Source organism: Rattus norvegicus, chromosome X, assembly GCF_036323735.1.
Source record: "Rattus norvegicus strain BN/NHsdMcwi chromosome X, GRCr8, whole genome shotgun sequence".
In the NCBI taxonomy this organism is placed as follows: domain Eukaryota; kingdom Metazoa; phylum Chordata; class Mammalia; order Rodentia; family Muridae; genus Rattus; species Rattus norvegicus.
The window spans coordinates 69,784,174-69,803,811 of NC_086039.1; the positions used below are offsets into that span (position 1 = coordinate 69,784,174).

At 39.1% G+C, this 19,638-nt stretch overlaps 1 protein-coding gene across 2 annotated transcripts in view; it reads left to right on the top strand.

Moving 5' to 3' along the window:
* Kif4a (kinesin family member 4A) overlaps nt 1-19,638 on the top strand; it is a 102,533-nt gene that overhangs the window by 22,371 nt on the left and 60,524 nt on the right. For both annotated transcript variants that reach the window (XM_006257114.4, NM_001400930.1), the window contains exons 8-9: nt 14,967-15,083; nt 15,918-16,093. In XM_006257114.4, the coding sequence (XP_006257176.1) occupies nt 14,967-15,083; nt 15,918-16,093 (293 nt within the window). The remainder of the gene's footprint in view (nt 1-14,966; nt 15,084-15,917; nt 16,094-19,638) is intronic.

Below are 19,638 nucleotides of genomic sequence, written 5' to 3' on the forward strand. Positions count from 1 at the left end.
ATTAAAACATGTTCCCAAAAGAGCATGCACACTGATTGATGTTCTGAAGAGTATTCTCATTAGTCAGGGAGTGTAGCTCAGTGGTTGGATGTTTGTCTAGCATGCACAGGGACCTACGTTCAAGCCTCACACTACAAACAGACAAACAAAACCCTTGAAGGAAGGATTTATTTCTAGACTATTCTGTGCTATGTATTGATTTGTTTATGAGTCAGGTGTGTATTATATTGAACTCTGGAAAGGCAAGTTTCCCTTGGCTTTTCTTTTGTCAGAATTGCTTTCTGAGAATTTTAGAATGAGATTGTCAAGTACTAAAAATTGAAATTCAATTAATAAATTAAGGAGAATTTGGGTAAAGTTTGCAGCCGTCTTGATACAATTTATTTATTTACATGTCATGTTAGGTTTACTCCAGCATATTATAGCTTCGTTGATATTTTGAGGCTTTTCTGCTTTCTATGTTGTCTAGGAAAATATTCCTCTTCAGATCTTGGTCTGATACCTAACTACCTTGCCTCTCTCTTCTTAGCTTCTCTCATCTTCCAGTTGTGTTTCAGAGATTGTCTCAGTGGGTATCAACTGCTTGCCTGCCTGCCTGCCTGCCTGCCTGCCTGCCTGTCTGCCCGCCCTCCCTCCCTCCTCTCTCTCTCCCTCTCTCTCTCTCTCTCTTTCTCTCTCTCTTTCTTTCTTTCTTTCTTTCTTTCTTTCTTTCTTTCTTTCTTTCTTTCTTTCTTTCTTTCTTTCTTTCAGGTTTTCCATGGCTGGTTCAGAACTCACTCTGTAGAACAGGCTGATCTTGAATTCAGAGAGCCACTTGCCTCTGCCCCTGCCTTCTGAGTGATGCCACATTATTTTCAGTTAAACACTTTGGTCTCTTCATTTCATTCTGCCTCACTTCTTTCATAAGCTTCATTAGGGTTATGCTGGGTGGTGCCAGGGGTAAAGGTGTTCTTCTTTTTAATCCTCTAGCTAGAGAGTCCCCAGTGTCTCGCTGTTGTCTATCTACTGTACATTTATTAAGAAAGTGGCCTTTTATTGCTCATTTGTACTTTTCAATTATTATTTTATTTTATGTGTTATGGCTATTTGTCCTGCTTGTGTGACTGTGTACCACATATGTGCCTGGTGCCCACACAGGCCAAAAGAGAGAGTTATAAGTCACAATTTAGGTCCTGGAAATGGAATCTGGGGTCTCTGGAAGAGCTTCCAGTGCTCCTAATCACTGAGCCTTCTCTCCAGCCCTAGTTGTATATTTTTAAAAGAAATGAGTACCAAGTAGACATAATAGGTACACCATATTCCCAACATATGGGAAATAGAAGTTGGAAGCTCAGGAGTTCAGGGCCATCTTCAGCTACATAGCGAGTTGGAGGCCAGCCTGGGCTATATATGAAACAATCTCAAAACAAAAGAGAGGAATAAAATAGTGTTGTATCTTATCACTTATCATTGATTAAAAGGGAGGAAATACCCTTTTTCCTACACTTTGTTGATAGAATTCTAAAAATAGGTTTTCTATAATGTACTGAATTGTCCATGAGATGCTATGTTTTCTCTTTGCTGATGGATTTACTGTCTTAATTACCTCTTAGAACTTTTGCTAATCTGGCCTTGTGAGAAAGCACCTGTAATTTTTTTTGTATATGTGCTTTCCCATCTAATATTAGTTTAAAAATAAATGATTTGGAAAGCTTTCAGTTTTGCTTTTAATACCATTTGTGCAATATTTGAATTATTTTCAAATGTGTTTTTGATGATTTGATTTTTAATATGTTGATTCGATTTTGCTAGTTTGTATTTTTCAGAAAATTACTCATTTTGTGTAGCTTCTTAAATTTGTTGACATAATATTGCAAATAGGCTTACTTTGTATTTTACTCCATGTCTAATTTTGTGTTTTGTTTTAGTTTGTACTTTTTCTCTCCTTTTTTCGCGTCGCATTTGAGATTGGTTGACTGGCTTTATGTTTTTAGTTTTCTTCTTTCACTTGGTGCCTGGGTTGTTGGATTGTGTACTCCTTGTATGGATCTTTGGGTTGATACCGAGTTTGCCTCTTTTCTTTCCCCCTTTAGAAAGTTTACAAGCATGTACAAAAGTGGTGCCTCCCCTAGACATGTGACGCAGTTTTAATGGTGATTAATATGTGACCAGTCTTGTTTTTTCTGTATCCTGCCTACTTTCTTTCTCTGATAGCACTTTAGTGAGGTAGGCAGATTTGGGGCTGTAGATGGATAATATTCTTAAATGAATCCCAGATGTCTTGTTTCATTTCAGTGTATATATGTAAAAAAAAAAAAAAAAGAACTCTTTTTAAAAGACTCTTGCCTAAAGTGACTTAATTAAATCATCTCCAATTTTATTTATTTGAATAAGAATATAAATAAGACCGATACTTTGTTGTTATTTGATAGGCCCTTGGTTTTGTTTTCTGTTTGAGACAGGGTCTCACTGTTAAGTCCAGGCTGGCCTCGAACTCATGCTCCTACTTACTGTCCCTGTCACCATTGTCACTAAAGACTGAGGTTGCAGTTGTGAGGTGCCACATCCTAATTCCTTGATCCTTTAAAAATCTGTCTATAACTCCTCCAGCCTTTCCTTCCCCTCACATCCATGGGAACTTGTTGACTGAAGAATCCAGGCTGTCCTACAGAATCCCCAGTCTGAATTTCACTGACTGTACTTGCGGGCTTACCCTTGCCTTATCTTTGACCTACTACTTCTACTTACCTCACTTGTAAAAGCATGTTCTTGAGAGATATGCTGATTAAACAAATTCATAGTTAGAAACTAGCAGAAGTCCTAGGAACTGGTAGCTTCATTGTAACTATTAATTCTTTTTCTGTTCTCTTATTTGTGTCTAATAAACAACAGAGTACCCTATAATATTTCTGTACTTTGTCAGCTAAATTAACACTGTGGGGAATTTGGTAGGTGCTTGTTAGCATTTGAAGTCTTTTTGAGCGTGAAAGAGGGTCTTATGGGTGTAGCTTTTACTAATGGAATTATGTCAGTTTCCATTCTCAAACATAAGTCTTCCTCTATTAGAAGGAACCACTTTCTACCTGTTGTGAAATACAGAAGTTGCTAGACTCCTCCATAATACCTGCAGAGAGGGTGGCTATATCCTCAGAATATTGCTACATGCTGTATTACTGAGAATGAGGAAAGCAGGCATATCTAAGTGGCTGATTTGATTTTTGAGGCAAAGAAGGTAATGAAAAAACGCCACAGTTGAGTCCTAGATGAAGTGAAAGGTGCTAAGAACTGAGAGAAAGGTGGGAATGAAGCACAGCCATGTCACGTAATCATGACTATCCACAGTGGGCCACATGCACAACTTTGGTTCCAAGCGATTATACCTCCTAGAGGCATTGCAGCCATCTCTGTTTACGTGAGTGTGATGTTTACAGCAATAACCACATTACCTAATGTGCTTCTTCTTGCAATGCCCTCTGCTGTCAAGTGACTAGTAGAAAGGAGACCACTGAGGAAAAACTTCTGGATTTGATTCGGAGTATGTCAGATTTGGAATACATATTAGAAAAAGTCCAGGAGGAGGTAGTAAATTCCAGATGAGATATTAGGAACATCTGGTCTAGAGACATATATTTGAAAGTTATGCAAATTAGATACTGAGAAAGCAGCACTACATACTAGTGAGGAACACTCACGATGTAAGGCCAGGAGTAAAGTAGTCAAATGTGGACCCTGAGGAATCAGAGCCTGGTGTGATACATGGAAGGCCAGGTCTGTGTTTCTATGCATAAGGCATTGTCATTTGTGGTGAATGCTTCATTGTTGTTACATAATGAAAGCCAAGAAAAGGATAGATTTTCCCACTGAGGCTTTCAAGGGTTTTTGCCAAAGCAGTCTAAGGAATTAGGTCAGGTTACATTGGATTAAGGAACAGATTTAACGACTATTCTAAGTGAGGGCTGTCACATTTGTCTTTTTCATTAATTTCTCTATTCTTGTACTTTTTAGCAACATGTACTGATAGTCTGCCAATTTCTAAACTTCACATAAATGGCTTCATTATGTATGTGTGTTCTGTAACTATTTTCTTCAACATTATGTTCTTGAAATCCATCCATTTGGTAATATATTTCTGTTCCAATACAATTTTTATTAATTACAGTCTTGAGTTTTCTCGATATGAAATTGGTAAAAAGAAAATTAATTACCTCTGCCAATATTTATTGGTATAATTTCTCTTGCCTTTTTTATTTGTGAGTAAGAAGGGTGTCGAAGAATATACCCTGGGTTTATGAAGTTGTTTTTCTCATGGGAATCTAGCTTCCAAATTAAATTGGAATTGTTTTAGTATTTTAATATTTGGAATGATAAATGGTATTGTTTTTGCAAATAGTAGCTAATTGTTTAGTTCTCTTTAGAGTTTTTTTTCAATACTAAGTTATCTTCTTCCTTCAACTTAAAAAAGAACAAAGCAAAAGTTGTGTTTTAGTATACTGCTTCTACTCTGGCTGTTTAGGTAGATTTTCCTTTGTTCACCAAGGCTCAAGCATACGGCTGCTTTGCCATGAGAGTTATCTACATAGTAAGGACACAATGCTTTCTTCCCATGAGCTGACACTTAGTAACAGCCATGCCATTGATCCACCTGGGGGAAGCATCAGAAATAAACAGTCTTCGTGTCTCTCAGCCTACACTCATGCGGTCTGACTCGTATGACTGGCCCAGCAGCTGCTTGCCTGAAGAATAGTCAACCAGAATATAGGGCATGTCACATACCTTCAATCCTCCATTTTCCCCCAGAATACAAAATTTTAAAATAGATGCTATCTTATTCCCAAAAAGGCACAGCATGAGATTATTCCTTTTTCCAGTAAATATTGTTACTGATTTGCTAAGTGAAATTGTTGCCTCATGGGTCGAATATACTTTTATGTTTATAGACCTTTTTCATTCCTTGTTAAATTGCTTTTTCCAGGTATTATTCTTACTTCAGTTATAAGTACATTTCCCATTACATTTATCCCAATTTTTGTTTCAATTTTGGCTATTTAAGCGACCACCAGATAGATTGCAAATACATTACAGGAAGTAGAAAGTGTGTTAGTTCACTGAAGTATTAGTGTGCACATATAAAAGTGCCCCGGTGATACTTGCACCATTTTAGTGAATGTTTGCTCAGTGAAATACACACAAAGAGCAGGCAGATGAAGAAACAGTATTAGAAGCATCCCAGAAGTTCATTTGTGCTCTCTTCTATTCTCCTTAAAGGGAAAGCGCAGCCCAAACCTCAGTCCTACACTAATTTTTCAGTATGGACTCCTTTGCATCTGATGTCTTGTGCTTAGTGTAAACGCACCATAGAAAATACAATATGCTCAGCCTAGTTTGAATTTCTACAAGTAGAACTGCTAGATGCATATATTACAAACTGTTTCGAACTGTCTTTTCAAACATTGCCCAACGTTTTTGACTGTGTGGTGTGTGTGTGTGTGTGTGTGTGTGTGTGTGTGTGTGTGTGTGTGTGTGTGTGTGTAAAAGACAGAGGTCAGTCTTGGGAGTCATTCTTTTGGTGTTGTCCACTGGGGCCTGGGGCCTGAGGTTTGCCATTTAAGCTTTCTGGTCTGTCTCCACCTCCATAGAGTTGGGATTATAAGCATGCGTTCCCATGCTGCCCTTTTAGGATGTTGGGATTGAACTCAGGTCTCCATGCTGCCAAACAGTCACTTTACTGACTAAGCTGTCTTTAACCCCTTGTCAGAATTTTTTAAATGTTGTTTATTTATATGTTGTTTATTTATATGTATAGATGTATGTTTTTAATGTCTGAGTGCTCTTGTCTGCATGCACACCTGTGTGCCAGAAGAGGGCATCCGGTCTCATTTTTAGACAGGTGTGATCCACCATGTGGTCACCGGGAGTTGAACTCAGGAGCTGTGGAAGAGCAGCCAGTGCTCTTAACCGCTGAGCCGTCTCTCCAGCCCCCATGTCAGAACTTCCAGTTTTTGCCAGTTGAATAGGGATGAAATTACATTTCATTGTGGTTTTAATAGTCATTCCTGATGGCTAGGAGATTCATTATCCTCTCATAATTTTATTGGCTACTCATCTTAAACTCACAGCAGTCTTCCTGCCTCAGTCTCCTAAGAGTGGCATGAGTCACCACACTCAGCCTTTCTTCCAGTATTTTAAAAGAATGGTCCTTTATATGTTACTCGTATAATTACATTCATTGAAATTCTTCCAGTCCTGTATGGTGTGCATGCGTCTTCTCTCCACACTCGTTCTAGGGATGAAGCCAAGGCCTCACACATGGGCAAGCTACGTTCTTACCCTTCCCTTCCTTCCTTCGTGTATATGTTGTTTCTACTGTAATTAAGAAATTCAGCTCTCGAATGTCTTGAAGACATTCTATATTATTAGTGAAAATTTCACAGTTAAGTCTCTTACCCACCTAAAATGTTTTTGTACATCATACGATAGATAGTTCTAGTTTTTCCATATAAATAAATATCCATTTGTCCTAGCACTATTTAAAAAATATTTTCTCATTGAGAAGCAGCCACTTCTTTTATATATATATGACATGTATATATCAAGTGTCCAAATATGCCTCGATCTGTTTCTGGGCGTTCTATGATATAAACACTATGATTGTGTTGGTGCCAGGTCCTTCAACAGTTGGAAGGCTAAAGCTGAAGGATCACATGGGTCTAGGAGTTTGAGGTCATCCTGGGCAATGGAGCTATTTTGCCTCGAAAATAATTCAGTAGGTAAACCTGGGGAGACGGCTCAGGGTGTAAAGTTCTCGCAGCATCAGCGTGAGGGCCTGAGTTTCTGTGTTAAAACCAGGCACAGCAGCGTTTATCTATAATCCCAGGGTTGAGAGGCTTAGAAGATAGGATCCCAGCTGCTAGCCGTCCATCCAGTCTAACCAATCTAGTTTCAGTTTCGGGGAGACACCCTTTCTCAAAAATAAGGTGGAAAGCATAGAGGGAGACACCTAACAGCCTCACACATGTGCCTAGGTGGACCAGATACAAATACCATGCACACAAATAAAACATTTAAATAAATTAATAACTATTAAATCTAACTTTATGTACATGGGCTAGAGAGATGACTCAGTTAAGTGCACTGACTGCTCTTTCAGAAGAACCGGGTTTGATTCCCAGTGCCCACACGGCAGCTCACAACCATCCATAACACCAATACTAGGGTATATGACACTGTCTTCTGGCCTCCTCAGGCACTGTATCATATACAGGCAAAGTATCCTTACCTACAAAATTTAAATTAAGAGTATTACATCTACATATTATTCCCATCCTTATTTGTGGCTTCAGTACTTTTCAGTATTTTCCTTGTAGAGATTTTCTATATCTTTTGTTTTATTCCTAGGTGATCTTATGTGATGCTGGGGTATGAATTTAGAGCCTTGTACATGCGTGACAAGTGCTATACCACTAAAGTAACCCTTGGGTTTTTTTTTTTAATGTTGTTGCTGCTGCCGTTTTTTGGGTTTTTTTTTTTTTGTTGTTGTTGTTGTTGTTGTTCGTTGTTTGTTTGTTTTGTTTTGTTTTTTGCAATAGTCTTGTTAAGTACAATAGGGCTACACAGCAAGCTCTAGTCTATCTTGGATTATTTAACAAGAGGGCACCAGATCACATTATAGATCTATGGTTGTGAGCCACCCTGTGGTTGCTGGGGATTAAACTCAGGACCTTTGCAAGAACAGCCTGTGCTCTCAGCTAACTACTGAGCCATCTCTCCAGCCTGAAGTCTTCATTTTTAATATTTTAATATTAAAAATATTAATATTTAATATTTAAATTGTGTGTTAATAGAATTCAGTATCATATTTCCATATATGCATATATCTTGTACCAATGAAATCCAACCTGTTTATCTATATTTCCAACTCTTTCCAATATAGTTTAATCACTAGTCTTTATTTGAATCAAAATTCTAACTTCTATATGAAAGAGCACACATTATATCTTTCTTTTTTTTAAGATTTATTTATTTTATATAAGTACACCGTAGCTGACTTCGGACACACAAGAAGAGGGCATCAGATCTCATTACAGATGGCTGTGAGCCACCATGTGGTTGCTGGGAATTGAACTCAGAACCTCTGGAAGAGCAGTCGGTGCTCTTAACCACTGAGCCATCTCTCCAGCCCACATTATATCTTTCTATGTCTGACTTCATTTAAAATAATGTTCTCCATTTGTGTCCACTTTACATCAAAAGACAAGTCTTCATTCTTTATTGCTAAATAATATTTGACTGTGTGTGTCTGTACCAAATATACTTTATTCATCTGTTGGGCATTTAGGCTGATTGCTAAGTTATTTCTCTTGGTTAGGGCAACAATAAATGTGAGTGCACATGGGTAACCTTTTGGTGTTTTTACTTTGTTCCTTTGATTTTATTCTCACATTTGGGAGAGCTAGACAGTGTAGGTAATGTATCTTCAGTTTAGCTAGTGTGCATGCTCTTCTCTAGGATGGCCATACTCATTTACATTTCCACAAGCAGTACATAGGCTTTCCTTCCTCTCAGAATCCTTGCCCGCATTTGTTTGTATACAGTGAGATAATATCAATATAACCTTGATTTGCATGTCCCTGGTAGCTAAATATACTGAATATATTTTTCATATTTATTGATTACTTATAATTCGAGAAGTAACTATTTAAATCATTTATATATTTTTTATGTGATTGTGTATGTTTTTGTTAAAGGTTTTGAGTTCTTTATTCTGGATATTAATCCTCTGTCAGATGAAATGTTAGGGAAGATTGTCCTCCATTTTATAGTTTGTCTTTTTACTTTTTTGATTGTTCCCCTTGCAAAGGTTTTTGGTTTGTTATAATCTCTTTTGTTCATTTTTCCTTTTGTTTCCTGTGCATTTGAAGTTCTATCCGGAAAGTCATTGCCTATACCAGTGTCTTGAACCGATTCCCAGGCATGGGTAGGACTTTGTACTCACCTCCTGTCCATGCTGAGATTTTTGTCTACACTGAGCTCACACAGGTCTTGTTCATACTTTCACAAGGGCTGTGAGTTGATGTGTGCATCTTCCCTTTTTTCCTTAATGTCATCCACCATCTGTGGCTCTTACTGGCTTTCCATCCCCTTGTCCCCATCCTCATTCTCATAGATCCCTAAGCGGGGAGGGCTGTGACATAGATGCTCATTTGGGCTGAGCATTTCACAGACTCTTATTCTCTGCATGTTGACAGTTGGAGCTCTGTATTAATCACCATCTACTGCAAGAAGAAACTTCTGGTGAGGGTTGAAAGAGATGCCGATCTATGGGTAATAGTCATTAGGAATTGTTTTAATGCTATAACTGACCCCCCCCCCTTAAAAATTTTCTTGATTTGTAAATTTTTACTATCGTCGTTCTTTTTTATCTCATATGATGCCTTTTTCTTCTTGCTATTCCATTAAATTAATTATTGCCCTCAGTATGATCTCCCCAATTGGGAATGAGTGCCCACCACCCACTGTTACGTTAGCTCTTCCTTAGCAGTATTGTGGAGATGCACCCATTTCCATTCTGTCCGTTGTCTCTGCCAAGCTTATACCACCGCCCTGTACATCTGAAAATAGCAACCAAATACCACAGCTAGGTCAACTTCTTCAAATGCCACTTCGTTTGTGGTACCTGTTCTTGTCCCATCTGAAGATGAATGACTACTTGTCCTTTAACTGTATTTTAAATCTGTTCTACCACCTCTATCCACCTGGGCACCCAATCAGCTAAGGTTACCAACATTAACTTCCGAGAGCATCTCCTATCCCAGGTCTCTTGTACTTCCTAGAGATTCTCCCCTCTCCCACCCCTGTCAGTTGTATTCATTCTCCTGACCCTTACCCCTCTTTCCTGTTTCTCCCCATACCTGATCCTGAATGCCCCACCCTCATTTCCCCTCCCTATCCCTTCTCCCACCCAGTTCCCTCCCTCCTTCTGCCTCCTATGACTATTTTATTCCCCCTTCTAAGTAAAATCCCAGCATCCTTGCTTGGGCCTGCCTTCTTGTTTAGCTTATTTGGGTCTGTGGTGTGTAGCGTGGATATCCTGTATTTTACTGCTAATATCTACTTGTCAGTGAGTACATACCATGCATGTCCTTTTGAATCTGTGTTTCCTGACTTAGGACGATATTTCCTAGTTCCATCCATTTGCTGGCAGAATTCGTGATGACCTTGCTCTTTAATAGCTGAGTAATATTCCATTGTGTAAATGAACCTCATTTTCTGTATCCATTCATGGGACATCTGAGTTACTTCTAGTTTGGGGTTATTATGAATAAAGGAGCTATGAACATAGTAGAGCATTTTTAAAGTAAAAATAAATTACTTTTTAAAACTCATGTGTATACTTGTATGTCTTTGGGTATGTGTACAGGTTTCCACAGAGACTAAAGGAAGTCTTCAGTTCCTCTGAAGCTTGAAGGTACAGGAATCTGTGAGCTTCCTTACTAGAGTGCTGGGGACTGAACTTGGATCCTCTAAGAGCAGAATGTGCTCCAAACCTTTGAGCCATCTCTCTAGCTCCAAACAAATATTTTTTTAAAAAATCCCTAGAGCTCCCAGGGACTAAATCACTATCCAAAGAGTATACACAGACCCATGGTTCCAGCTGCATATGTAGCAGAGGATGGCCTTGTTGGGCACCAGTGAGAGGAGAGGCCCTTGGTCCTGCCCAGGCTGGACACCAACCCCCCAAGTGTAGGTGGGAATGGGTGGGAGGGGAGCACCCTTCATAGAAGCAGAGGGAAGGAGAATGGGATAGGGGGTTTGTGGAGGGGAACCGGGAAGGGGGACAACATTTGGAATGCAAATGAATAAAATGAGTAATAAAGAAAATTATGAATGGAGAATGGGTACACATGGGCGGGTATGTGTGAGGCCTGTGATGGACATTGGGTGTGTCCCTCGATTATCCTCTTTGCTCGCTTGCTTTTCAACACAGTCTCTCCTGAAACCTGAAGCTCAGTGATTCAACTAGGCCAGCTAGGCTGTGAACTTGAGAGATCAACCTCTCCTTTTACTGAGGTTCCTGCCATGTTTTCTTTGATCTCCTGAATCCAGATTTCTATCATTTCAGTAGTTGTTCCTTCTCTAGTAACTTAAAAGCAAAAGCAACCATTTTCAGTCATGATTCCTTCTTGAAGGTGAAGTAATTGTCATCAGAGTAGATAAAGGATTTCAGTCTCATCTGACTTAGCAAATACCTAGATTATCTAAGGTTCTCCACCCATTTAACAAGAATTACTTGTGCCTGGCTCTCAACAGATGCCATTTTGTTTCTTATCATAGTTCCATGATTTAAGGAAAGTATTGCTCCTGTTTTATGGACAAAGGAAAAGTTGAAATATGTTGCTAAGTGACTGGGGCCATCAGGGACTGACTCTTCTCACTTTCTCTCTTTTGAGTGGTTACCTCTGTAAGGTTTTTTGCTTGTGTTGTTAGTGTTGTTGTTGGTGGTGGTGTTGTTGTTATTGTTTTAAAACTATACATATATCAGGCTGGCTTTGAACTTGTTATATACCCAAAGGTTACTTGCTAAGAATACAGGTAGTACCACCATGAGGATTTATGCAGCTCTGAGTGTAGAATCCAGGGCTTCCTGCAGTGCCTGCCAGACAGGCAGTCTACTAACCGAGCTACATCCCAATTCCCTATGTAAGTTTTAAAATCTATTTTGGCAACAGATTATATTCCATTCCTTCTTGACTGGTGAACACCATAATATATACTATTACTTAAAACTTCAGTTTTTCCCCAAAACTTATTCAGGCAGTCTACCTACCTTATATCCATACATAGTTTTTCTTTCCTGTTAATCAGGATTTCTCGGCTATGATACTATTGACAATTTAAATAACTTTGGAGGTGTGTCTCGTATATTGTAGGATTCGTAATAGCATTCTTAGTGTTCTTAGACGCAAGAAGTACATGCACAACTCTCACACCAACTTGTGACAATAGCTATCTCCAGATATTGCCAACTGTCCAGTAACAAACAAGATGGCCTAGTAGAGAATGACTGTGTATAGAACCACTTCCTTTCCCTCCTATACAGGTTTTCCCCTCCCACAAAGGTACCGTTCTTGTTCAGCAGCAATGCCTATTGTAATGTGCTTCTGTGGTAGCTTTGAAGTTGTATTTCTGTTTTTAATGTTAAACACTTCTTTATTATTTTTTTTGCCATAATGAATAAACACTCAGTGGTACTGGATAATAGTCTCAACTTTCTTGTTGCTTAGTCTGGTTTTAGTCTTACAGAGTTTTTTTTTTTTCTTTTCTTTTTTTTTGGAGCTGGGGACTGAACCCAGGGCCTTGCGCTTGCTAGGCAAGCGCTCTACCACTGAGCTAAATCCCCAACCCCATCTTACAGAGTTTTAAAAGAACTTCTCAGCACATACTTTGATCTGGGCAGTTTTTTTTTAAACCATCCTTAACCTGCAAATTTAAAGAGATTTATTTAGTTTATGTGTTTGACTGTTTTGTCTGCATGTATGTATATGAACATGCATATGACTGGTGTTCGTGCAGACCAGAAGAGAGTGTCCGATCCCATGGAACTGGAGTTACAGACAATTGTGAGTCACAGTGTGGGTGCTGAGAACCAAACCCAGGTCCTGCAAGAGCAACAGTGCTCTTAACTTTGGACCACCTTTGCCAAGAACTTACCATTTTAATGTCTTCTTGTTTCATTTTTTTTAAGACAGGGTTTTTTTCTGTATAGTTCTGCCTGTTCTGAAACTCAAAGATTCCCTTGCCTCTGTCTCCCAAGTGTGTGTTAGCACCACAGGCTTCACTTTAATGTCTTAATGACAAAATTAAATGGAAAGCAGAGATCGAATCTGGGGCTTGGGACCTGTTCTGCAAGCAGACCTGATACATGTCAGCAGGTGCTTCCTGCGTGAAGTAAAGTGCTCTGCCAACTGCTTAGGAATGCTGTTTTTATGTAGATGAGGGGCATTTAAACGTGTATATATAGATTGAAAAGAGGGAATTAGTGGGAAAAATGAAATGAAGGTCTATGAATGGGAAAATACATAAAAGCATCTGGGACTAAGGACAGAGCCTCGATAATGATGGGTGGAAAGACAAAGGAATAAGTTACAGCCAAGTAAAGAGCGAGAGGAGAAAGGTAAGGTAGAGAGGAGAAAGCTTAGGGACCTTCTGTGTTAGCATTGTCTCCATGACGTTTTTTGATGAAGTCTACTAGTAGAGAGTGAATGTAGCTTTGTAATATTGAACATAATGAATGTTTAGAATAGCTGCCATACGAGTTAAGTTTAGATAGGCAAGAGCATCAATTGACCACAGGTTCTACTAAGGCCAATAGCATTGTTGTAATGGAGTTATCCCATTTGGTTATATTATTTCTTCAGGCAGAAACACAACACACACACACACACACACACACACACACACACACACACACACACAGACAGACACACACCATTCTATGGTAGGAAGGGTTGGGTAAGAAAGACACTTTCCTAGCATGTGTGAGAAACAGGAGAGAAAAATAAGCCTGTTGTGAGAATGGCAGGTTGCAGGTGCACTGAGTCCTTGGGAACACAAAACTGAAATGATTATGTTCAAATAGGCAGTTTAATGCCCCCCCCAGAAGCTAATCTTGAGATATGAGACAATGTCAAATTGATAGTCACAAGAAGGGAGAAAATAAGGTCCATGAAAGTGCAGTCAGCTGGGAGTTTCAAGCTTTACCTCATTATAAACAGGGAATCTGAGAAAGCTGGCTTGGAAGAAGAAAGCTATCTTTTGGCTCAATGTTTCAAGGATTCTGTCCAGTGTCTTGTAGCCCTTCACTGGGTCTGTGCTGAGGTGGAATATCATTATGGAGGAGACTAATGGAAGAAACCTGTTTGCCTTGTCTCTGGAAAACAGTCAACAGAACAGGGAAGGTCAAGATACACTCTTCAAAGCAATGCTTCCAGGGGTCTTCTTCCTCCAGATACAATGTTTTCTAATAGTACATTCAACTAAGAGAACTCATCAGTGGCTTTTGTGATCTAGTCAGCTCTCAGTGGCACTACCAACTGTGGATGAAGCCTTCAACATGCAGCCGTTGAGAACATTTTCTATCTAAGCTCTAATAGGATCGTGTAAATATTAGTTTCGGGTTGTAAGGAACCCAAAGCATGGCTGAGTATGTACAGAGTAGAGCTGACAGTAATGCTGTAAGTTCTCAGTGCGTCTGCACTTCCTTCACACAGCACCTCAGGTCAGGTAATCCAAACAGTGGGAATTGGTTTCATACTCCGAAATCTAGGAACTCCAAAGTGATATCACCATCAGAATTGGTGTTTGATGCAGTTGTCTTCTCTGTGCTCTCACACTGGCAAAAAACCCAAAGGGATCTAGCTAGTTGTGTCCCATCCATGAGTGACAGTGTGGCCTATCGCACTATACCCTCAATCTCTTTTTGTGTTTTGTTTTGTCTTTTCTCTTTTCTTGTTCTTTTCTTTTCCTCTCTCTCTTCTTCCTTTCCTCCCTCCCTCCCTCCCCCCTCCCCCCCCCTCTCATCTCTTTGTTTTTTGGAGCTAAGTCTATGTAGGCCTGGCTCTGCTGGATCTTGCTGTGTAGACGAGGATTAAAGGTGCATTCCACTGCTGAGTCACTCTCCTACCTCTTAACAATGTTTGGAGATCAAATCTCAAAAGGAAGTTTGAAGAAGACAAAAACATTTAAGCTTGGTTTTTATGAGAAAGGATAAGTGCAATGGACTCACTTGCATAAACCTAACATTTGGACCTTTGTCCTTTGAACTTTACTTAAGCACCACTCTCAGCAAAATGAATAGAATTAAGGTATTACCTTAGTATTGACAGCAATATTTCGATGAGGTCTTTGTTTTTTCCTTTCTCAGGCAAAAATCTAGATATTTGCTAGATGTTTTCCAAAACAAGTTTTTGAATTTTGTTTCCTGCTATTAGGTATTAATATCAATCGAGGCCTTCTGTGCTTGGGAAATGTAATTAGTGCTCTTGGAGATGACAAAAAGGGTAACTTTGTGCCCTACAGAGATTCCAAGCTGACTCGACTGCTTCAAGGTAAGCCTGAAATGCCTCTAAAATAAGAAAGAGGAGCTTGGAGTGAGAGTGTTGACAAAACAAAGGTGAAAAAGGCAACAGGCTAATGGGCTGTCACAGTCACTGCAAGTTGATAAACAGGTGAAATAGCTATTGACAATCAGGTGACAGATAATGGGGAAATGTCTTCACAGATGGCTTCGAGAGCCAAGAAATCAGTACTTTGGACTTTGCACCTGAAAGGGAACTTAGTTACTGTGTCTTTAATTGACAATATGCTAAGAAGAATTCTTTGGAGTGTTAGAACCTACATAGAGGAGGCATCCTAGGAATATTTAATCTCAGTAGACACGCCTAACTTATCTGGGCCAGGCCTGGTTGTTTTAAACCAGATTAACTGATAGACTCATAGTTTCTCTTGAGTATAGTGATATTTCAACTAGGATTCTAAAATATATATCATTTTACTTAGCCGAAATTTTAGTATTTTTATATTGAAGCAAATTTTAAAAATGGCCCCGCACTCACAAGTTTATGTGCAGCACAAATTGTAATCAGTGGACTATAAAAAAAGAAAAGAAAAGATGAAATTAGGAGGAGATAGAGGGTGGCTCTGGGAGGAGTAGGGTGAATACTATCAAAATATATTGTATGCATATATGAAATTCTCAAACAATACTTAGAATTGTTTTAAAAAGTAAAGCCAAATAGTCCTGAAAAATAAAATCAAGACTAAATCAAAAGTATCACTACAAATTTTTCTTTCATCTTTGAATTTAATCGGTCCAAATAGCAGCCTTTGCTTGCATCCTGCTTGTTTAATTTCATTTGCTTTCATTGTGCTTTCTTTTGCAGATTCTCTAGGAGGCAATAGCCATACTCTTATGATCGCCTGTGTGAGTCCTGCTGATTCCAACCTAGAGGAAACATTAAATACCCTTCGCTATGCTGACAGAGCAAGAAAAATCAAGAACAAACCTATTATTAATATTGATCCCCAGGCAGCTGAACTAAATCACCTTAAACAACAGGTATAAGGTTTTATAGGAAAGTTGTAAGTATGAGAATGGAATGATAGAGCGTCCATTTCTTTGTTCTATTTATACTTTTAAAATAAATCCGAATACTATATTTGCTATCCACTTAAAAGAGTGGGGATGCCATTGGGGATTTTACTGATAAAAGAGTAAAGTGTAGAAGATGAAGCAAGAAACCTTTGCAGGAGCCAAACCCTGACGTTCCTTAATATGTTCTCTTAAAGATCTTGGAGTTGGAAAGTACTGAGAACTACAGATTTTAAGTAAGAGAATAACACGATGAAGTGTGGTTGAGGGAAATCTGTTTTCTATGTACTTGTACAGAGAACACATGAGACGTGGCCATGACTAAAGAGAAGTGAATAAGCCAGGCTTTGTATTAACCTGGTGAGAACTATGGCCTGAATTAAAAACAGTAGCAATAAAGATGGAGTAAAGGTAACACATTAGAAGACAAGGAGCAAGAGGAAAGGAGAGTTAATGGGGTTCGCTTAGTTGCAGAGTTAATGTAGGAGAAGAAGGTCTAGTAGGGGTAGCCGAGTTTGATCTTCAAGTTTCTTACTTAGATTGCTGAATAAATTTCATATTCACCAAAGAATGCAAATGGAAACCCAGAGTCACACATTAAAACGGAAATGATATATTTAGTTTGGGCCATTGGGGAAATGTGAGTAGAAAGACCACAAATCTAGGTGGCTGCATGGGCTTGATGTAGAGTGTCTTGGAGGAAGGATGAAGAGGCAGCTTTAAGAGCAGCAGCAGTTAAATGGTATCTGAACTTAGTGAGCACATGAGTACAGGAAGAGGACTCAAAATATTTGCTAGAGGACCAAACCCACAACTCAAGAGCACCAGCACTTAAAGAATGGGAAAGGAGAAGCAGATAAGCATAGACAGGAAATAAACTAATAATGTCACCAAAGTCAAGGAAAGAACATTTCAAGGACTGTTGACATACGTATAAATTTACAAAGAAGTATTAAGTTGGAAAGTATCCATTGATTTCTTTTTAAATCTACAAGGAAGCTGTTGGTACTACTGTGAGGTCAGGGTAGTGCTAAGAGCCAGTCATGAGATGGAAAATAGAACAGTAAATATGTAAATGGCATTTTGTTCAAGGAGGCAAAATGAGAAAAAGCAATGGTCCAGATAATCAAGGATAAAGAAATACGGGTTTTATTTTAAATATGGGAGAGCCTTGAATAACTAAAAGAACTGACAGAAGAGACTGAAGCAGAGAACAGGGACTAAGGGCAGATCATCTTCTAATTGCATGTAATTGGGTGTGAGGATAGGGAAAGGGCTCGAAGAGACCACACATAGCTTAAAATCACTCAACTGAAATGGAAAGATAGCCAACTCCATGTAAGTGTGTGGCAGTATAAATAGGACTCGTGAGCAGCTCACTGTCCTTGGGATAGGAACCAAGAAAGCAGAGTTGTATTGATGTGGGAAGTTTGGAGGGTTTCTGCTTGCTTACTTGGTTTGGTTTGGTTTGGTTTGGTTTGGTTTGGTTTGGTTTGGTTTGGTGTTTTTCAGATAGATGCATGCAGCACAGGCTGGCCTTGAACTATTTATGTTGTTGAAGATCCTCCTGCCTCTGTCTCCTTATTGCTGGGATTAGAGGTGAACACCACCATGTTCATGTGTTGATCTAAGGTTTTTGTTTCTTTGTTTTTGTGTTTTGTTTTGAGACAGAGCCTTACTATGTACCCCTGGCTGGCATGGATTCACTACGGAGACTAAGCTAGCTTCAGATTCACAGACATCAGCCTGCCTCTACCTCTCTAGTGCTAAGATCTCTATAAACATCTCTATACACATCTCTATACACGACCCTAATGATGCAGGTTTAAAAGCATGAAGTTTTCCTGCATGCTAGAGAATAAAGGACTTAGTTTCCACTTGGAACTGTATTTCCCAACTGTTCAGTACTTCTCCATCCTTCCTCCACAGCGACGATAACTATATAGTTAATCTCTCCCCCCCTGTTTCTTCTTCAGGGTCTCTGTAGAGAATAATATTCATTATCTGCCTGCTGGATCTTCTGGTCACTTCCTCTTCACTTGTTTATTCATCCCAACAGTAAATATTTAATGATTATGGAACAGAAACTATACTAAGACATCTTGTTGAGCAAAACAAAGTTCCTGCCTTCATGGAGTTTATTGTCTGGCATGAGAGACAATATTAAGACAATCAGATAATGATGTGTCATTATAAACTGGGATAGTTTGGTATAGTATACTCTGAGTACATAGTAGGGTCTTCTGTTATACAACTAGCCTGAAAGCTTTCCCTGATAGCAGTGTTTGAACTGAGATCTGAGGGCTTGATGTAGGAAGTAAGGAAGGGCTCTAGGGAGAAGAAAGCATTCATAGCAGAGTAACTTATCAGGAGCATTGGCACTGTAGCCAGGTTACCCAGGTTCAAGCCCAAGCTCTGTATCTTATAGTGTGCTTTGTAAAAGGTCTTTGTGCCTCCATTTCCCTGAGTACATATGGAAACGATATACCTGCTTCCTAGTGTTTTATTGTTATATTCGAAGAGCTGAAAAGGGTACCATTATAGCTACTGTGTAGAAAGCAAGGAAAGACTATTACAGTATGGGGCTAAAGGAAATCTGAGATCTCATCGAGGATATGTGAACTGTGTAGAAATTTATTTTAAGGTAGGTAGTAACACTGAGAGTTGATGTTGCTGAAAGAAAGCTTGGCAACTGAATGAAGCGGATTAAAATGGGGCAAGAATGTGTGGATCCCATTGAAGAAGGCACCATAGTCCAAGTGAAAGGTACTGGGAACTTGAACTTAGGATGATAGAAGTAGTGATAGGGAAAGGTAATCAGCAAATAAGGGAATGAGGGTATGGCCCCCAGGTTTGGGCACATAAGACTAATTTTCACTGACCTGGAATTACTGGCAGAGGACTGGATGTGAGGATAGTAGGCAATGAAATGGAAAATCAGGTCAATTATAAGGTTTAAAATTAAGAAAGATAAGCATTAAGATAAAGTTAGAAGGCACACATTTGTATGTGGTAATTTAAAGAGTGGATAAAGATTGAGACTATAAGTAAATAGTTAGTATAGATGACAATGATCTTCAAGAGACTTGGCCATGCATGGGATAAGTGAGACAAAGAGGAACCAAGAGACAGCAATCAGAAACATTGAAGGAAAATTAGAAAGTATAGTATCCGGTAAGCCAAATGCTACCAGTCAATAAGTAGAATGAACACTGGAAAATACCTATATTATAATAATCTGGGAAAGCATCATATTGAAATAGGCTAATGAGAAACGAATAAAAGGAAATAAAGACTACTGGTGTGAATATTTTCCTCAGGCTTTAGCAATGGGAGCAATGGTGAATGTATTATACTAGGAAGGATATGATGGAAGGAGAGGTTGAAGCAGCAGTAAAGAGTGAGGCTCCAAAGCATAAACACAGAGACCAGCCTGAGGAGGCAGAGTAGCTCCCTTTTTGTTACAGAAGGGACTAGAGGATGTTTCCACATAAGCTCTAGGGCACTTACCT